General features: G+C 43.3%; 1 protein-coding gene across 1 annotated transcript in view; it reads left to right on the forward strand.

The window, feature by feature from the left end:
* EEPD1 (endonuclease/exonuclease/phosphatase family domain containing 1) overlaps positions 1-17,124 on the forward strand; it is a 63,927-nt gene that overhangs the window by 40,876 nt on the left and 5,927 nt on the right. The window contains exons 3-5 of the mRNA XM_041466471.1: positions 8,633-8,743; positions 12,070-12,204; positions 13,430-13,562. Coding sequence (XP_041322405.1) covers positions 8,633-8,743; positions 12,070-12,204; positions 13,430-13,562 — 379 coding nt within the window. The remainder of the gene's footprint in view (positions 1-8,632; positions 8,744-12,069; positions 12,205-13,429; positions 13,563-17,124) is intronic.

Raw genomic sequence — 17,124 nt, forward strand, 5'->3', positions numbered from 1 at the left:
TTTCAGTTTTATTTGTTCTTCTTTTGCATTAGAACATTTCCCCCCTTCCTCTTCTCCTCTGGCTGAAGGTGGCATGCAGATGAGGAGATTCAGATGATGGCAAATCAATAGAGCTCACCAGTCAGTTTGTTTGGGGTGCTTTTAGTCAGTGAATAATCTACTGTTCCTTATCACTTTTGTATCTCATGTTTCATGGGATGGTTCTCTATTTGCTTTCTATATTAAGGGCTAGGTTCTGATAAACTCATTGTCACCTTGTGCAGTCCTGGTAGTTCCTGGGTGAGTAAGGCTGTATTCACAATGGTGTCATTTTACACCACACCACAGAAATTGATTCCCGGGTTTCATGGGAAAATAATTGACCCAGGATTAAGCATAAAAAACCAAACCCCCAGGCCCTAAGGAAAAATAAAAAAAAACCTCCCAAACAAACTAAAAAACCCCAACAAAACCCCACAAAAACCCCAAAACCAGCAAACATCCAAAAGCCACACAAACAAAAACCAAATCAAAACCATAAAAAGGTGTTCCCAGGAAGCCATTGACTCCTGGTTGCCCAGTACCTGATGCAATCCAGTCCAAATGCACACATAGTTTAGGTCTCCAGGCAACTGCTGCATGGATGCTCATGATTTTTGTGGTTCTGTGATTTTAGCACAGCTACTCAATTGAGCTGGGTACTGTTTGATGACAACACAGTGCAACTACTTGAACTCAAACATTCAACTTTGGTAAAACCAGTGTGATAAAAAAAATATTCTCACAGTCATCAGGGCATCTTTTTATTCCTTTTTATATCATGTCAATCCCCTTGGCATGCCATTATAGCTGTTAATGATTATAGTGCCTACTTATGAAGTATAAAACACTGTCTTGAAAAGACTTCAAGAAAAAAATTGTGACTATGCTTGATGGTCTCTTGAGCCTTAATTTATGAATTATGTTTAAAATAAAAAGTCTTTAGGAGTAAGAAAAGAAGTAGTCAAGGAAATATCTTCTGCCAAATGAGTCTATCCTGCAAAGTACAAGGAAAAAGCTCAACTTATGAATGGAAACATGAAAAATTAAGAACCCACAAATTTTCTACATAAAGGCCTGGTAGATATGGCTGTCCCCCTTCCAAAGGGAAAGGACAGCATAGATTTCTACCAAGGATCTCTGTAGACACCTTCCCATTAAATGGCAAACTGGATGAAAGGCAGTGGGTATTCAATTTTGACGATAGGCAGCTGAACATCTCATAATTCTTCTCTAGTGCCCCCAGCACTAAAAATATGTTAGTGGAGTTATTGTATTGACTCTTTCAGTTGTTGTTTTGCTGCTCTGCACCAAAGGTTCTTCCTTGTCTTCCTTTTGAAGATCTATAAAAAGACACTGTTTATACAAATAATCACCTTTGTTTAGGCTGAAGGTAGGAGAACAGGCCAGTGAATGCTCTGCATTGTTGTCCTGGGAACAGTGTTTAAAGGTGAGCAAAGAACTGGGTTTGTGGGCAACAATATGTTTTTTTAATCATATATTCAAAGATTATGACAGTAATTTCCTCTTAGATAGTACAGAAAAGTAAGCATTTGAGTGGCTGTGGTGAGCTGTAATTCATCTGGGAGGGTAGTGTAGAAACTCACTGTTTCTCCTAAGTTTTTCCAAAGTAAGTACTTAAAAGGGAAAGCAAGTAACTTGGGAGTGCAAACTTAGGCTCTTACCACTTCCCAATGGATCCTGTAAATTCTGCCTTAGGAAAACAAAAAGTGGTCTGATTCCAACAAGTTTGTATATGGAAACAAACCATCACACACTTTTGATAGCTGAGATAATGTTAAACTTAGCAGCATAATTATTTCCGGCACATTCCCGAAGCACAATGGGTGAGTAACACAGCAGTGGCAGGAGAGGGGCCCATGTCCAGCTGGATCCACATCCATGGGCTGGTTCAAAAGAGAGTCAAGCTCATGAAGGGGCTCAAATACCTGATGTGGGAAACAATGCCTTCAGTTTGAAAAACCTTCCAATCCTGCCAAGCATCATTTAGCTGCTGCCTAACCCCAGGGTGCCTTAAATGATGGTCTCCTCTGACACTTTGTGAGCAGTGCCACTCTGCAGACATGGAATTACCCACCTCTGAAGCAGGCAGAGGGACTGGACCACTTAGTTTTTAGCCTATGCATAGTTAGGCTTGAAAAATGATCCTTCCTTATCCTGTCTCCTCTGAGAAGCTCAGTCCTGAAGGTTTCCTTTTTTAAAAGTATAAAGCTTAGATGTGGTTTTTGCAGCAAAGCTGGGAATTCAGGCCACCACAAGGCTAACGGGGGTGAGGCTGTGGTATGGTAAGTGTTTGCTCTGTGGTCCATAACATAGTGCCTGGAGCTATCATTCCAGAGCTGAGTGAGAATCTGATCTTCAAAGGAAAGAAATCCTTCCTCTGTGGGTGTCTGAATTACTGGTGTGCTCTTCAAGAAGCAGAAGCAGCACATTTTCCAGGAAAAAATGAATCCTTCTTGAGTTGAGGAAAAAGCTATAGGTGCCTTCAGATGGACCAAGCTTTAGGACCCCAGTTTGCACATTATCCCAACAAATGAGCTTTGTATGTCCATAATACACAATGGTATGCAGAAGTGGTGACTGCGCCTATGGGTCCCGTATTATTTCTGAAGAAAGACAAGGGGTGAATATTTGGCTGTGCTGAAGGGCTCTGCCTTGATTTCACCTCTTGAAATGAGTATGTATAGCTTTTTCAAGGGTGAATTGGGTAATGTGAAGAATGTGGAGGGTAGCAAGAATTTATTTGGTCATGAATCTGGATGTTTTGATTTAGTTCTAGGAACAACAAATCAGTACAGAAAGGATGGGAAGGTATTGCCCCAGGTCTCAATGACCCAGTACAAATAGGACATGCTGGCATGGCCAAATGGGCAGATAAGTTTTCCAGGCATGAATCTATGGCCTTTGCCTGTTCAGTGGATTGATTCCTTTTTTATTTTATTTCTTTGTTCTAGAATTTTTCTCCCAAACTTTTAAATTTTTAAAAATTATTTCCTCAGCTCTAATATCATTGTAGAATTTTGTACAATATTGAGAAAGAGAAAACTTTTTCCATCACAAATATATACCTGTGGCTAAGACTGAAACTGATTCCCTGAAGGAGGGGTTGTTCTCCTTTGAAAGCACTTATAATTACCTGCCTATCAGACCCCCACCTACCTTTGTCTAATATCAATACATGAACAACACAAGCAGTAAAGATGATGCAGTCTTTAATGAAGTCTTCCTGAAAGGGACTATTTGAATGGGCATGTGAAAAATGAACATATATTAACTTAACATAAGGTCACCCCAGTTTTCCCACATGCCACTTATATGGAATAGAGGCAGTGAGTGCATCCCGCATGGCAGGGGATGCATCTCCTTCTCACGGGTGTGTTTTTCAACTGTGTCGCAAACAGGAAAGGGATATGCTTGAGAGAAAGGCAAACAAGCAGTGAAGGCCTGAGACAACATTCTTGTCAGTTTCAGGCTTTAATCCTAATAATGCTTCCTTCCGTGCTGTTACATTTGGTTGTAGGAGAATCCAGATGAAACTGAAACACCTGATGCTTCTCTGTGTCCCCTTCCTGAGTTGCTCCAGCCTGTGGGAAGTGCATTCAGTGTGCTGAGCATCCTGGTCCTGCTGTGTCTTTGATTTCCTTTTGACTTGCCTTGCAGCAGGGTGTGCCTACACCAGGGCAACAGTCCTGAAGCCTCTGACTTTTCCCTATCTCAATAGCCAGCACAATAAAATACAGCACCGACAAGTCTCTTCAGCCCCCAACTCTGCTTTTATTCCTCACAAACCTGATCTAACAAAACACTATCTTCTGGAAGTCAGATCAGGAAGTTTTGCTTGAAAACCAAAGGTGTTGGTTTCAGGTTCTTGGAAATACTTGTAACATTACTGCTCCTGGCTTTCTAGGTCAGGCTTCCTTAGGGTGAGCCAGCTGTGTGTCCTGTGGTAGGTTGGATTTGGATTATGTGTGTTCAAGTCTGCTTTTTCAATTAGAAATAAACGTACAGTCCATTTGGATAAATAAAGAAAGGATAATGTGCATTTAATTTTTAATTTATACAGTACAAAGGGCTAGAACAGGGAAATCAAGTATGGATTAAAAATGAGCATTGCCAGATGGTCTCATGAAGCCACTGTCAATTTTGTTGTATCTTCTATCAGAAATAAACTAGATCATATTTCAGGATGGGATTTTTATTGGAGAGTGTTGGGGGCCTTCTCCTCAAGTGCCACTGCTCAGTTTACAAGGTTTATCTTAGAGCTCTTCTGTTTACCCTTCCTGGTGCACCTAGTCCTCCATACTGGGAGATGCTCTGTAGCACAAAACAGCCCTTACCTCAAACTGCAAGTGTCTTTCCCCATGGAAAGACAAATCTTTGCTAATATGACACCTACACATAGCTGAGATGATAAGGACTTGATAGAAGTTTCTACTCATCTCTGGTACTCATTAAAGCTGCTCCCTCTAGTGCTTATTAAAAAAAAAAAAAAAAAGTAACTGTGCATATGTGACATCTAGAAAGGGAAAATTTATTCTGTTGTTCTCATCTCCTCAATTAAGAGGAACCAAAATCACCTTTTCTTTGATGAAGAAAGTAGTTTACCTCAACTGCAGTGCCCTTTTGGCCTGACAGCTTCTGTGGTGGTTAACCAAAATGGATATTTAATTGTTTTGAGTGCCTTTCTGAAGTTCAGGTGATGATTACTGCATCTAGACATATCATGCCACAACAACAGGCTCACTCTGCAATCTCTTCTTGACTGCTCTTTCTCCCCGTGCCCTTCTCACAGCCTCTGCTCTGACTTCAGGTTGGAAACAAAGGTATCCTCCAAAGAGTAAGCCCTGGCTAATAAGAAATGTGTAATTTATTAAGCCCTAAGGCATTGTTTTCCTTGGTCACATTTAGTTTCCTCAGGGTCTAGGAGTAGCCAATCTTCTTTTTGATCAAAAGACATTCACCACAAGGGAGGTTGCTGGCTCAGGATGGTCCCCAGACCTGGCATTACAGGAGTAACACTTGGCAGGCCAAGATGTTCAGCATGGAGGGGTGTCATCATCTGGGAAGGATGACCCTGCTGCACAAGCAGGGTTGGCTGCACAAATAGCACCCCAAAATAAAACACAGAGTAACCAGGGCATCCTGAGGAAGAGGTGGTGGAGGCTGCTTGTGTGCAGAATTGCAGAGCACTCGCTGGCAGGTCTGCTAGTGGGCAGAGTTACTGCACTGGAAGAGACTGAACTTCATGCCCAAGTTAGATGTGCTTGGAGTGCCCTGGGGAGGCAGGTGGGTGTGTAACTGCCTTATGCCAGCCCAGCACATGCTTTTTTTCCCTACTCCCAAATGAGTCCAAGACCCCTTGCCTTCACTTCTCCAGTCACTCCTCAAATGTGCATTTCTCCAGCTTCTTCCAGCTGCCCTCTGTTCTCTTCTGAATTCAGCCATAAGTACCTGTCTCTGCTTCTGGACAGACAGGGAGGGACAGGTGCCAGCTCTTTATCATGGTGGACAAAGAGCAATTGCTTCTTTGGATCCTCCCTTCTTGGAAAAATGACGTGTTGCTTATCAGCAATTGCAATTGCTTGTCCCAGTTCCTGGGATAGTGGCTCTTATTGGTGCCTTGTATGCCAGACAGGGGCAATCATAGAACTGCAGACGGGGCAATCATAGAACTGCAGACTAGTTTTTGGTTGGAGAAAACCTTAAAGATCATTGAATCCAATGGACAGGTAGTTACCTGGCACAAGAAGGTTGACCACTCAGAAGCACAGACTTCCTTTTGTTTCGAGCATGCCTTGGAGCCTGGTGCTGCCATGTTCCTGCTCCCGGGCAGCACTGCCTATCCCACAAAAACCAGCACCCAGCTGGAGGACAGACCACAGGGCATCTGTGTAAATAAGCCTGGGTGCTGTTGGTCTCACAGTGTGTGAGCTTTGACTTGGAATGTGTAGGTTATAATGAAGAAGGTGATTGAATTTCAGGAAACTTGCAGCTTGAAAGACTCTAGATAAAAACAAAGCTAGAGCTTTTTTCTTTAGGAGGATTTTTTCTGGGGGGGAGGGGGGAGTTGTTTTGATTGACTGAGACTTTAATTTTTGTTTTTCTTTACCACGTGAAGAATTGCCTCTCAAAGGGGTTGGCATAGCTCTAACTTAGCTTTGCAAAAGAGGAAAGGCATTTTTTTTCATTTCCAGCATGGACTAGGAACTTGTCTGTATATTTTTGCTGCATGAGGGAAAGCGTAATGTTGGTTGACGTTGGGTTTTGTGGGCAGAACAACATGATTTGAAAAATGCCATTCTCACTTCAGGAAAAAAAAACATGACCTCAGCAAGTATGCTGTCACGGCTTCAAAATATGTGTGCCTGTAAGCCTTGGAAAATGAGTACAGATTGAAATCAGCTGCTGTAGGCCAAGTTCTCCATGGCTGCAGCCATACCCAGAATGGGCTTTTTTTCCTGAACAAACCATGTAATCTTATTTGTTGTCTTTTTGTTTCCACAAAGTCAAATCAAGGCCTTAAAAAAAAAAAAAATCACTTTGAAGGAAACAAACTATTCAAACTAGTAGACCACAGATACAATTTTTAATAAAGTGATGGTTTCTGTAGGATTTTTTCAGTCCTGTCACAGCTTTATGCCAGCTGGACCTTCTAGGCAGCTGCAACCTAGAGATAAGTCTTTTGTCAGGTTACATTTAAACTTCTAATTTCAACAATATTTTTGTTTTTCTGATTCAAATTATTTAAGTGTTAGAAAACTCATTGATCAAATCCACTTGGTTTGAAGACATCAGAAAGGCATCAGGAGTGATTAATTATCGCTGCTGTGATTTATTGTATTAGCTGGGGTAGCACCTGGTGATCAGCTGAGAGCAGAGCTGTGTTCCCAGGCTGTGCAAACACCCTACCTGCCTCCGAGTTCCATAAATCAGCCCAGCCCCAGCACTGCCTGAAGGTACATAATGGGCAACAATGTGATATGTTACTATGGCATCTTGAATAAGAAGCCCCAGCCAACCTCTGCACGTCAGAAAACTGTTTTAAAGGCTGTGCCAAATGTTTTTGCTTCGGATGTGCAACCAAAACAGCTCTTGGTCTTCTGAGGCAGATACAGGTGCCTGGGTTGTGTGTATCTGAGAATCAATGCCTACAGCTTCAGCCTGCAGGATGCTGAACTTGCAGACAAGGGAGTCAGTGAAAGATCAGGACTTGATTTTAGTTTCTGAATCAAAAGATAAATATGAAAATAACTATCCCATCATTTTACTGATGTCCATGTAGGAAATACTTATATCCGTGCAGCTCTGTATTTCTTCAAACTGTGTTAGGCATGTCCCACTGCAAAGAGTCACTGTGCACATGAGGTTATTCTTTACCTTGCAAATCCTTTGTTAAATTGCTGCTTGATCTGGAGGGGTGTTCTGGATCTAAGATTTTGTCTGAGATCCTTCTTCGCTGTGAAAGCCTCTGCATTTCAATCCAGTTTCTCCATATGATGCAAGAAGATGCACAGTGGAAATCCCTGTTGCTCTTTCATAGAGAGGACTTTTTCCCAGCCCCTTTCCCCACAACCAGGGCATCTGACTGCTGCCTATCCCTGCCAACTTCCAGCCAGAGCCTGCCTGGAGTTAACATCAGCCTTGCAAAGGACTCTAGCTCCTGCTGAGCCTGGTTTTGAAAAACTCCTAACAAAAAGTATTCCATATTGTCTGTACCAAGGAGTTTCAGATCCCAGAAATTCCAGGGTGGTTTTTCTTATTTATTTATTTATTTAGTTAGCTAGTTAGTTACTTTTATTTAAATCTCAAGATGTTACACAGGTGGACTCGGGGGCTCTCCAGTGTCCACAGTTCTGGTATCTCTGATCTGCTGGGCATTAGGATGCAGCCTCTCTAGCTCTGAGCTTGGACATGTAATGGTGTCTGAGTGCTGTGGCTGTTCAGCAGTGACCAAGGAGATGAGCACCTCTGGGAAGTATGAGAAGGACGTGCTAGAACTGCGTGCAAGTGTGCAGCTGCTTCCTTCATGCGCGGAGGAAATTGAGCATGTGTCCCTGGTGTAAAGTCAGAGGAGCCTTAACCCCAAAATTCCAGCTACTGAGCTTGGTCTACACCCTTCCTCTCATGTCGTGCCCGTGGCTGGGTTGTTGGAGTGGGGCCAGCCACGCTATGGGGGCCTGCTCCTCCCAGGAGGATTCTGCAGCTGTTTGTGAAGCCCCAGACAGGGGTGGGGTATGGTGCAGCCAGCATCCTCGGAGGCAGCACAGAGGAAACCTCTTTCCAATCAAACAAGTAGCTCTGGAGGAAAGGCTACTTTTCTTTTCTGGAGGAAAAGAAAAGGGTCTGAGGGATAAATGTTCTCCTTGCAGGATTTGCACTGAGTTATTTTAGTTTTTATTTATCTCCAATTCGAGGGTGAGTCAGCCTGGGATGTGGCTCAGACCACCTCCTTTGCAAGCCTTCAGGGAAGGCAGAGAGCACAGCCTGTGCTCCTCTTTGCCTCTTACCAGTGCTTTACTACACACTTTATTTTGCAAGTTTTTTAAAACTCTCCAAGCTGATGTTATTTTTTTCCCCTTTCCTCTCTCTCTAGTTTTGTATGGAGCTGAACCAGCCGATGCTGCCAAACATCCGCAAGTGGAAGGGCCCTAGAGGATGTTGGAAGGGTGTTGTTTCTGAAAAACCCTCAGGCCAGCTACACAAGGTACGTTAATCCCTAAGTCTGAACTTTGGCTTTGCTTTTTTTCCCCCTCTAACCAAGGACATATTTTGAATGTTCAAGGCAACACTTTTTTGCAAATCCTTTTTGGCGAGGTTTGCATTTCTTGTTTTTTAAGCTGGCTGTTCCTATAGCTTTTAATTCGACTTTACAATTTATGTTTTGGAAGAATTGTGGCACACTTGTAAGGAGGAAGATGTGTGTGTGTATTTGGTGTGCATACTTTTGGGGGAGGTGGACAAAAGCAGTACAGATATGTAGATGAAAAGCCGTACATTTGGACAAGGCAAGAGTCCTGAGTTTTTTCCCTGGCAGGCTGCAGTACTTTCAACATTTTTTGTGCAGGTCACCTGAGCTTGCTCCCTGATGCTGCACTGGCTGGCATTTGGAAGGGCTTTCCATTTTTCTACCATTTTCCTAGTTTGCAAGTGAAGAGCCCTCAGAGGAGCCCTGCAGCCTGCCATCCTCACCTGGAAGAGTTTAACTTTTTTGTTCCCCAGAGTCCTCGGCACAGGTGTTTAAAATACTATGGACTCCATTTGAAATCTGCACTGTGTTGCACTGTGCTTTTCCCTGCAGCATCTTCTGCTCTGGGAATATATTTATATGTGTGTTTAAACGTGTACTGCAGGGAGGTACTGATTTATTAAGGTGGTGACATCTGCACCTGCTTACCCTTGACAATATTCAAGGTGTAGCTGTACTGGACATCACTAACAGTGCCCAAAAGCAGTTTCTCCCAAGGGAAATCTCTCTTTTTCACCTTTAAGGGTGCTAATGAGTTTTCAGAGCAGTGCCCTCCTTGAGCTGGAGACTGTTGTTGCTGAACAGGGTCGCTCTCATGGTGCAGTTATTGCAGTGTGGATGTTGTTGTGGGTAGAAGCAGGATCTGAGACCTGTCACGTAACAAGTAGTGCCTGATAGCACACGGGGCAGTCTTCAGCAATCTATTGATCCAGAATTATCTATTCTGAGCACTGTTGTTACTAAATACATGGCTACAGCTTATAGCCATGATGCTTAGAGTCCACATTTCTTCATTTTGGCTTTTCCAAACCAGGTTGCATCAGCGTTCACTGGTTTTGGACTCATGTTTTTGCAGGTGCACCTCCTTTTATTGCCCTTCTGAGAAAAACTCAAGAATGAGGGGAAAATAAACCCAAACAAACCAAAACCTACCACCTGAGCAGCACAAGGGTTGTACTCTAGCTAGACAGAAACACAGTGTCAAGAAGGGTCTGGAAAGATACAGAGTGTCTGAATGTGTCTAAAGTTTAATACAATTCACACTTAATTGCAGTGCAGAATGTAAATGCCCTTCAGGACGTCTTTATTTGTGGCTGAAGTTTTCCTTTGGGATCTCCTGTTAGGCCAGATCATTAAAACACTGAATATAAATAGTTGTGCAAAGTTGCAAAGTTGTTCCCTCCACTTTTTCTTTTTTTACCAACAATTATTAATAAATATCTCAGAATTTCTATGTTAAATTCAGAGTCTTTAGTCAGTTCTTTCTTGAGCTGTCCTTCCAAAGATAACAACAGCAGCTTTGACTACAGGGTGACTAAATAAAAATTATCATCCACCTTGTTTTACAGATAGGGATATAAGGATGAACAGTTCCCAAAATTCTGGGAGAAATGTGCAGCCAAACTAAGAATAGAAATTTTATCTACTTGACTCTTGCTTTTAGCTGCTTTAACAGGAATCTGGCTGAGCTGTAGAACCCTTCAGTAGGCCAAAAAGTCTCTTCTTTTTCTGGGGCTAGTTAGTCTGTCAGGTTTGGGCACTGTGTACACAAATGCAGTGAGATAACACAGTGTAACCCAAAGAACACAGCATCTTTGGCACAAGGTGATTTTGGGATGGTGTGTAGGGCTAAAAAAATTGTGGATGGTGCTTCTGGCTTGTGCTTCCATACGGTCTGAGTATTTCAACCAGGTAATTACTTTTGACTGCCTTGTTGGTATGAAGTCTGTAGCCTGGAAATAGCCAACAGCTGTTGACAGCAGTTTTATTATTTCACATCTTTTCCTGTATCTTTTTAGACCTTAGGCTTCTTACTGGTGGAATAATTTTGTCAGTATTTTAAAGGTGACTTATCAAAGGAGCTGCCAAAGAATCTGAACCAGCCTTAATCCTTTCAAGGCTCTTGGGAAGTCAGTGGAGCATTCAACAATTTTTATTGCAGTTGAAATGGAGAAAACTCTTCCTTACAATAGATTTAATTGTGATTTGCTAAGGGAAGTGGGTTTGAATGATGCCAAGGGAAATGGTGTCTGGGTGATGAGAGAAGAGGCTGACAGTGTTTGAATTAGATACTGCTGCTGGTGTGACCAGCATAGACAGCTTTCTGAAAATGCCAATTCCATGTCATGAAGTGATCAAAAAAACCCTCATTCAGGATCATGAAGCAGAGCTGAAAGGAGCAGAGAGCTAAGCATGAAACATAAAAGCTGGAAAAGAGACAGAGAAATTGACAGGGCTGAGAGGTCTAGACCAGATTTCACACTAAGAGACTGAAGGGGCTGGGATATTTATAGCTTACAGGTGAAAAAGGCTGAGATGGTGTGGAGCCTGTGGAGAAGGAACAACTGTGCACAGCATTATCTACGCAAGCCCTAGCAGTCACCCAGTGAGACCTCAGGGCACCAAACTCATGGTTAGACAAATAATTATGTGTGTAACAAACTGCCTCATTACTGACCACGCTCAGAGGTACCCAATGCCTTGCCTGGAGTAGGAGGAAATGGGGATGCATCAGCCCAAACACACACACAAGGGGCAGCATCCTTCAGCCTTGCAGTGGTCCTGACCATGCTCTGCCTGTAGAAGATAAAACATATTATTAAATCCTTGGCTTTACTGGAACAGTGCTGGAATTAGCTGGGTGTCCAATAGCCAGTGTGCAGGTGTGAGGGGCTGTGAGTAACAGAGCGATGAGTGTTTCAGCTTGGCACACTCACTCTTCAGTGAAGTCAGTGGAGCTTCCCAGGAAGCATTCCTCCCACATCTGGTGGGAGTTTTGGAAAGGGTAAACTGAAGAAGCCTATTTGTCCTCTGTATCTTCCACGGATAGCCCAGGAAGGTTTTTCTCCTTTATGCTTGGGCACAGCCAATTGGGCTTCCTGCCCTCAGCAGGCACCAAGCCTAGATATAGATATATAAATATAGATGTAGAGATAGATAGATAGATAGATAGATAGATAGATAGATAGATAGATAGATAGATAGATATGGAGCTACATTTGGGCAGAAAGTTTTGTTTTTACCATCTTGTGACTGGCATTTCTCTTTTTCCTTTCTAATTCCAGGGAGTTGAATATTCTGGCTTCCTCTGGGATACAACAGCTGGCATTGAGCTGAAAGATGCCTCGTCTCAGGAGACTGCACAGACTAATGGCAACGGGAGGCACTCATATCCTCATCCTTATCTTGCACATTTCAAGGTATCTGCCACAGTGCCAGTCCAACCTTGCAGATCATTTACTAAAATAATTTGGCTATGATGAAAAGAGACACAGCCTTCTCACAGATAAAAATTTGCATGAGCTTTCTTATCACTGTCCCATGGCTTGATTATGGATAGGTGCTTAATGCACCTTAATACATGTGGTAGTTCACTACAGTCAGTCCTTTCCCTTGCTCCTGTGGGAGCAAACTGTGCTGCAAAGGAGTATTTGGGAACCTGAGAGTCAATGGATCCTCAATAGCAGCCAGGCCACAGGGCTGGGATTCTTGTCAGTGCCACAAAGAGGGATGAGTGCAGGGAGAATGGAGATGAATTATGGAGATGAATTTATATATATATATATATATATATATGCACACACACACATATATATATGAGTATGTGTGTGTATAAGGCACAGTGCTCCAGTGAGACTTGGGCTGGCCTATGTTATATTGCTGTCATGCTTCAGAGTTTCCATTTTAAAGCTTTTTCGCTAGGGCTAATCCTATCTAAAAGAACATCATCACTTCTGGAACCAGTTCTTGGGCATATGCTGGAGCAAACATATGAGCAAAGAGAGCCCATCTCCACACAGGCTGTGATGAAAGAGTCCAGTTTAGGGAACTTGACATCTCTGGTAATGCTTTGAGAGAAGCATTAATTGAATAATTATTAATAAATAAAGTATTAGTAATTAATTGATCATACAAATAGGTCAAAGTAATTCCCAGAAGGTAAATAGGAAATTGCAGGCAGCCAAAAACTCCTTTCAAGGCACATTAAGTTTCTTGGTTAGTCTCTGTGACAAGCCGGGGCTAATCACAAGACAGTAGTAATTAGCCCCTGTAATGACCATGACATTATTTGTAGCTTATTAACAACTGGTTTTGCATAAACTGATTTTCATAAGCAGCTGACTTCTTTCTGCTGACTTTTTCACCACAGTGGTGAAAGGAAGCTGTTTGCTAATGCAAACCAGTTTCCCCAGAATTGAGAGAGTATGCAGTTACTGCAAACAAAGCTGCAAAATGCAAATGAGCTAGACATTGGGCCTCCTCTTCCTCCCCACACTGAGACACACCAAGACACACCACACACACTGCAGTGTGAGTCCTACTGCCCCAGATTTACTGAAAGTACTGGGAGCTGGCACGTGGTTTTGCGTTGTGACCGTCCATTCCCCATGTGCATGGCATTGATTTCTCCTCCTTGCCCCCCAGGTTGGAATGAATGATCTGACCGTGGTTAACCTTCACCTTGCCCTGCCACCCTCCGCAGGAGAGAACACCGGGAAGAACCACGACAGCCACAAACTGGCAGCCTGTGCGCAGAGTTTGCAGGAGACTCTGAAAGGTAAGGCAGGGGTTTTTCCTGCCAGCTGTCACGTGCACGCTATCTTGATTCAAAGGAATTTTTAAAAGAGCAAACTTGTCTCAGTGAGCATTTCAGAAATACCCTTATCAGCCTCACAATATTCTTTGCCCATATTTGTGTGATGCATAGCATAACAAACGTGCTTTTCCCTTGCTCATTGTCTTACAGTCTTTCCTAATTAACACAAACAGCACAGGCGATCCTACTGGCTTTGACGCCATTTTTTCAAATTAAGTTCCTTCTGGTTTTGTGCTACTGTAACAGCAAGTTCTGCCAAAGGAAAGAAAAGTCACTAGAATTGAGACCCTATTTTAAGTGCTTTGTGGAAATGACACCTATCTGTTATCAGAGCAAAGCTTAATTATTTTTTTTTCCTTCCAAGAAAAATAGGTTCTATATATTTAATTTTTGGATGATTGGAGGCTCTTTGGAAAACCCAAGTCAAATTTGCAGACAGCTGCTAATGAGAAAAGAGACCAAATCCTGCTTTAGTACTTGAATGTAATATGTAGAATAATTTTGTTGATTTCAAATAAGTTGCTCTGGCTTTACACCAGGATGAAATGACACCAGAATTTAGACCCTGAGCTTGAAATAGGCAGCTGGATTTCTTTACTTAATTTCTGTGAATTTCGTTTTTACTTTGAAGCTTGCAAATTATGTTTAACTTCCTGCGAAGCAGAACAAAGCAGTTTAGATTGTAAATGTTGCTGGTCTTCTAACTGGAACAGAAAAAGTCTAGCCCTTTGTTTACTGCTCAAGAAAGATGTGAAAGGGTTGCAAGGTTATTCGTGTGATGATTTTCAACTTGGCCTGGCTCAGCAAGTTCGGTCACTTGGAAGTGTTAATGTCCCTCTTGTATAACTCAAGAGTGTTTTTCTGTGTGTTCTATTGTAGTTCCTTTTGAGCTGCAGAAGCCAGTCAGAGCTATTTTGAGTGCTACTGATTTAAGTATTTGTCCACGTACTTTAAAATTGGAAAGGATGAAGGCAAACAAAAGGATCATTTGTTTAATCCCCAAAGTCTGAACTGAAACACGGGATAAATGTGTAGCTCTTCTGAAGTCAACTGAGCTGCACTTCCACTGCATCTAAATTTAGACTGTTGGTGTTCTCTTTATTTCATGTTTTAATTTTCATATGGCAGGCACATTGCTGGACCATGCTTGTTCTTGGCTTAGTCTTTCACAAAAGAAGAAATTCAGATTCCTCCAAACTTGTGGGATGCAGGTGTGGTCTCCTAAGGAAATGGTAGTGCACACATGTGACTTTGAAGTACTGAATTACCCTGCAAAATGAATTTCATGCTTAAAATTACCACTATTCTTCACTTTCTTCCAAATTAGTCCACAAAATATGGGCAGTAAGGACTGGTTTGTCTGTGTGTACTGCAGTAAATGTGAGTTTCTGTTCCCATTTTGCTAACAGATGCCTGTTCTACTATCTTTTATTCTTACTAAGACGCAGGTGAGCATTTGAGGAGCATTGTTTACTACGTACAGCCTCCCTTAATGCAGGGCATAGTATCCCCATATTTCTCCCATTAGATTGGTGGGTCCTGGTTCCTTTTTCCGTCTCTTTTTTTCCTTTCATCAGCCCTGGAGAGATGCAGTGGCTGTTAGCTGCTCATAGCTAACTCTTTGCAGCAGCTCTTCTGTGTTCTATCAAGAGCTCCACCAGTTTGTCTCCAGCGTGGTGACCATGGGCAGCACACAGATGTTATTCTGGATGTCCTGTGAGTGGCTGGACCCAGGCACCAGGGTGATGGGTGGATTGAGAGAGTCCTGAGGAGAAGAGCTTGCAAGTGCTGGTGGATGAGAAGCTGGACATGACACAGCCATGTGCACTTGCAGCCCAGAAAGTCAGCCTCGTGCCTGGCTGCATCAAAAGCAGCGTGGCCAGCAGGGTGAGGGAGGGAGTTCTGTCTCTCTAATCTGTTCCCATGTGACCCCACCTGCAGTGCTGCATCCAGCTCTGGGATCCCCAGTGTAGGAAGGACATGAACCTGTGGGAGCAAGTGCACAGAAGGGCTGTGAAGATGATCAGAGGGCTAGAACACCTCTCCTGTGAAGAAAGGCTGAGGTATCTGGGGTTGTTCAGTCTGAAGAAGAGAAGACTTAGGGAATATCTTACAGCAGTCTTCCAGTACCTGAAAGAGGCCCACGAGATAGCTGAAGGGGACTTTTTATGAGGACATGGGAATGGCCTTAAAATGAAAGAGGGTAGTTTTAGATGAGATGTTAGGAATAAATTCTTGACTGTGAGGGTGGTGAAGCACAAGTTGCCCAGAGCAGCTGTGGATGCTCCTCCTCTGCAGTATTCAAGGCCAAGTTGTATGGGGCTTTGAATGACCTGGTCTAGTAGGATGTGTCCCTGCCCGTGGCAGGGCGTTCAAACTAGATGACCTTAAAAGGTCCCTTCCAATATAAACCATGCTGCAATTCTGTGATATCTTCTCCCATGTGGCTTGGCCATATTCCATGGGTTTCCCATGCATCAGGCACTGGGCTTACAAGACTTCTAAGAAGACTTCTTAGCAGCCAAAGTAACATCACATCCTTCTCATTATATGTGTGTCACTCTGTCCAGGGGGGATTTGAACATTTAAGAGTCTGTTTAATTCATGAGGGATATCATCCAGGGCATGGTAAAATCAGGGAGTGTGTTCCACAGATGTCCCCTTGCCCTGCCGTGAAGCAAAGGAGTGTTTCCCAGTTCCTGCAGAGAGGCAGATTTCAACACTGCAGACCTTCTGCAGGCACTGTCAGTCCCTCAGCTGATTGCCTTGGCACACCAGACCTCAGCCACTGCAGCAGAGGGCTGAGTTAAGCTTCTGCTTTGCTTTGCTGGCCAAGAGCCACCTGCAGGCACTGCCAAAATTTGCTGGTGCTTTAGTGAATTTGAAGATGCCTTTGCAAACAGACCAGACTTATTTTTTCACCTGAGGAGTTCTCCGTTGACAAGGGCACGGTTGCTTTGGGCCCAGAGGGTGTGAATGTGTGTGAGAGCACTGCTGAGAGGTCATGAACAGGACACATGCCTGGCTGCTGTGGGCTTTATGCCACCATGTCCCAACAGATGGAGGCTCTGGGTCCTTGTGGACAGTACAGTCTGTGTCAGGGACCTTTGCAGCAGAAGATTGGTTGTTAAAAGAGCTCCTGCTGCTCTGTCTGTTGGAGGAGGAGGAGGACCAGATTGCATTGGCCGGGGAGCCTCTGGCTCCTGAGGAGCAGAATCAAGCCCTGCCAATCTTAAACTCATTTCCTCCAAAAGAGGAAAATCACAGCGCAGCACCAGTAGCATTGTCTTAATTTTGTATTTTTCTCTCCATCTGATTGTAACTGTGAACATCATGATTGCAGTTTTTGCAATCCCTCATTATGAGCAAGGGCATGATTTCTTCCAGAACTTTTGCTAAGTTTGGCTGAGAGCCATTGGGCTGAGACGCCTGAGAGCTGCAGCTGCTCCACAGCAGCTCTGCTCCCTGCCTCTGCTGAGAGACCCAGGAGTGTCCTGTTAGATAGAGTCACACACTCAGGAGG

Source organism: Pyrgilauda ruficollis, unplaced genomic scaffold (assembly GCF_017590135.1).
Source record: "Pyrgilauda ruficollis isolate IOZ18807 unplaced genomic scaffold, ASM1759013v1 scaffold2, whole genome shotgun sequence".
Classification (NCBI taxonomy): domain Eukaryota; kingdom Metazoa; phylum Chordata; class Aves; order Passeriformes; family Passeridae; genus Pyrgilauda; species Pyrgilauda ruficollis.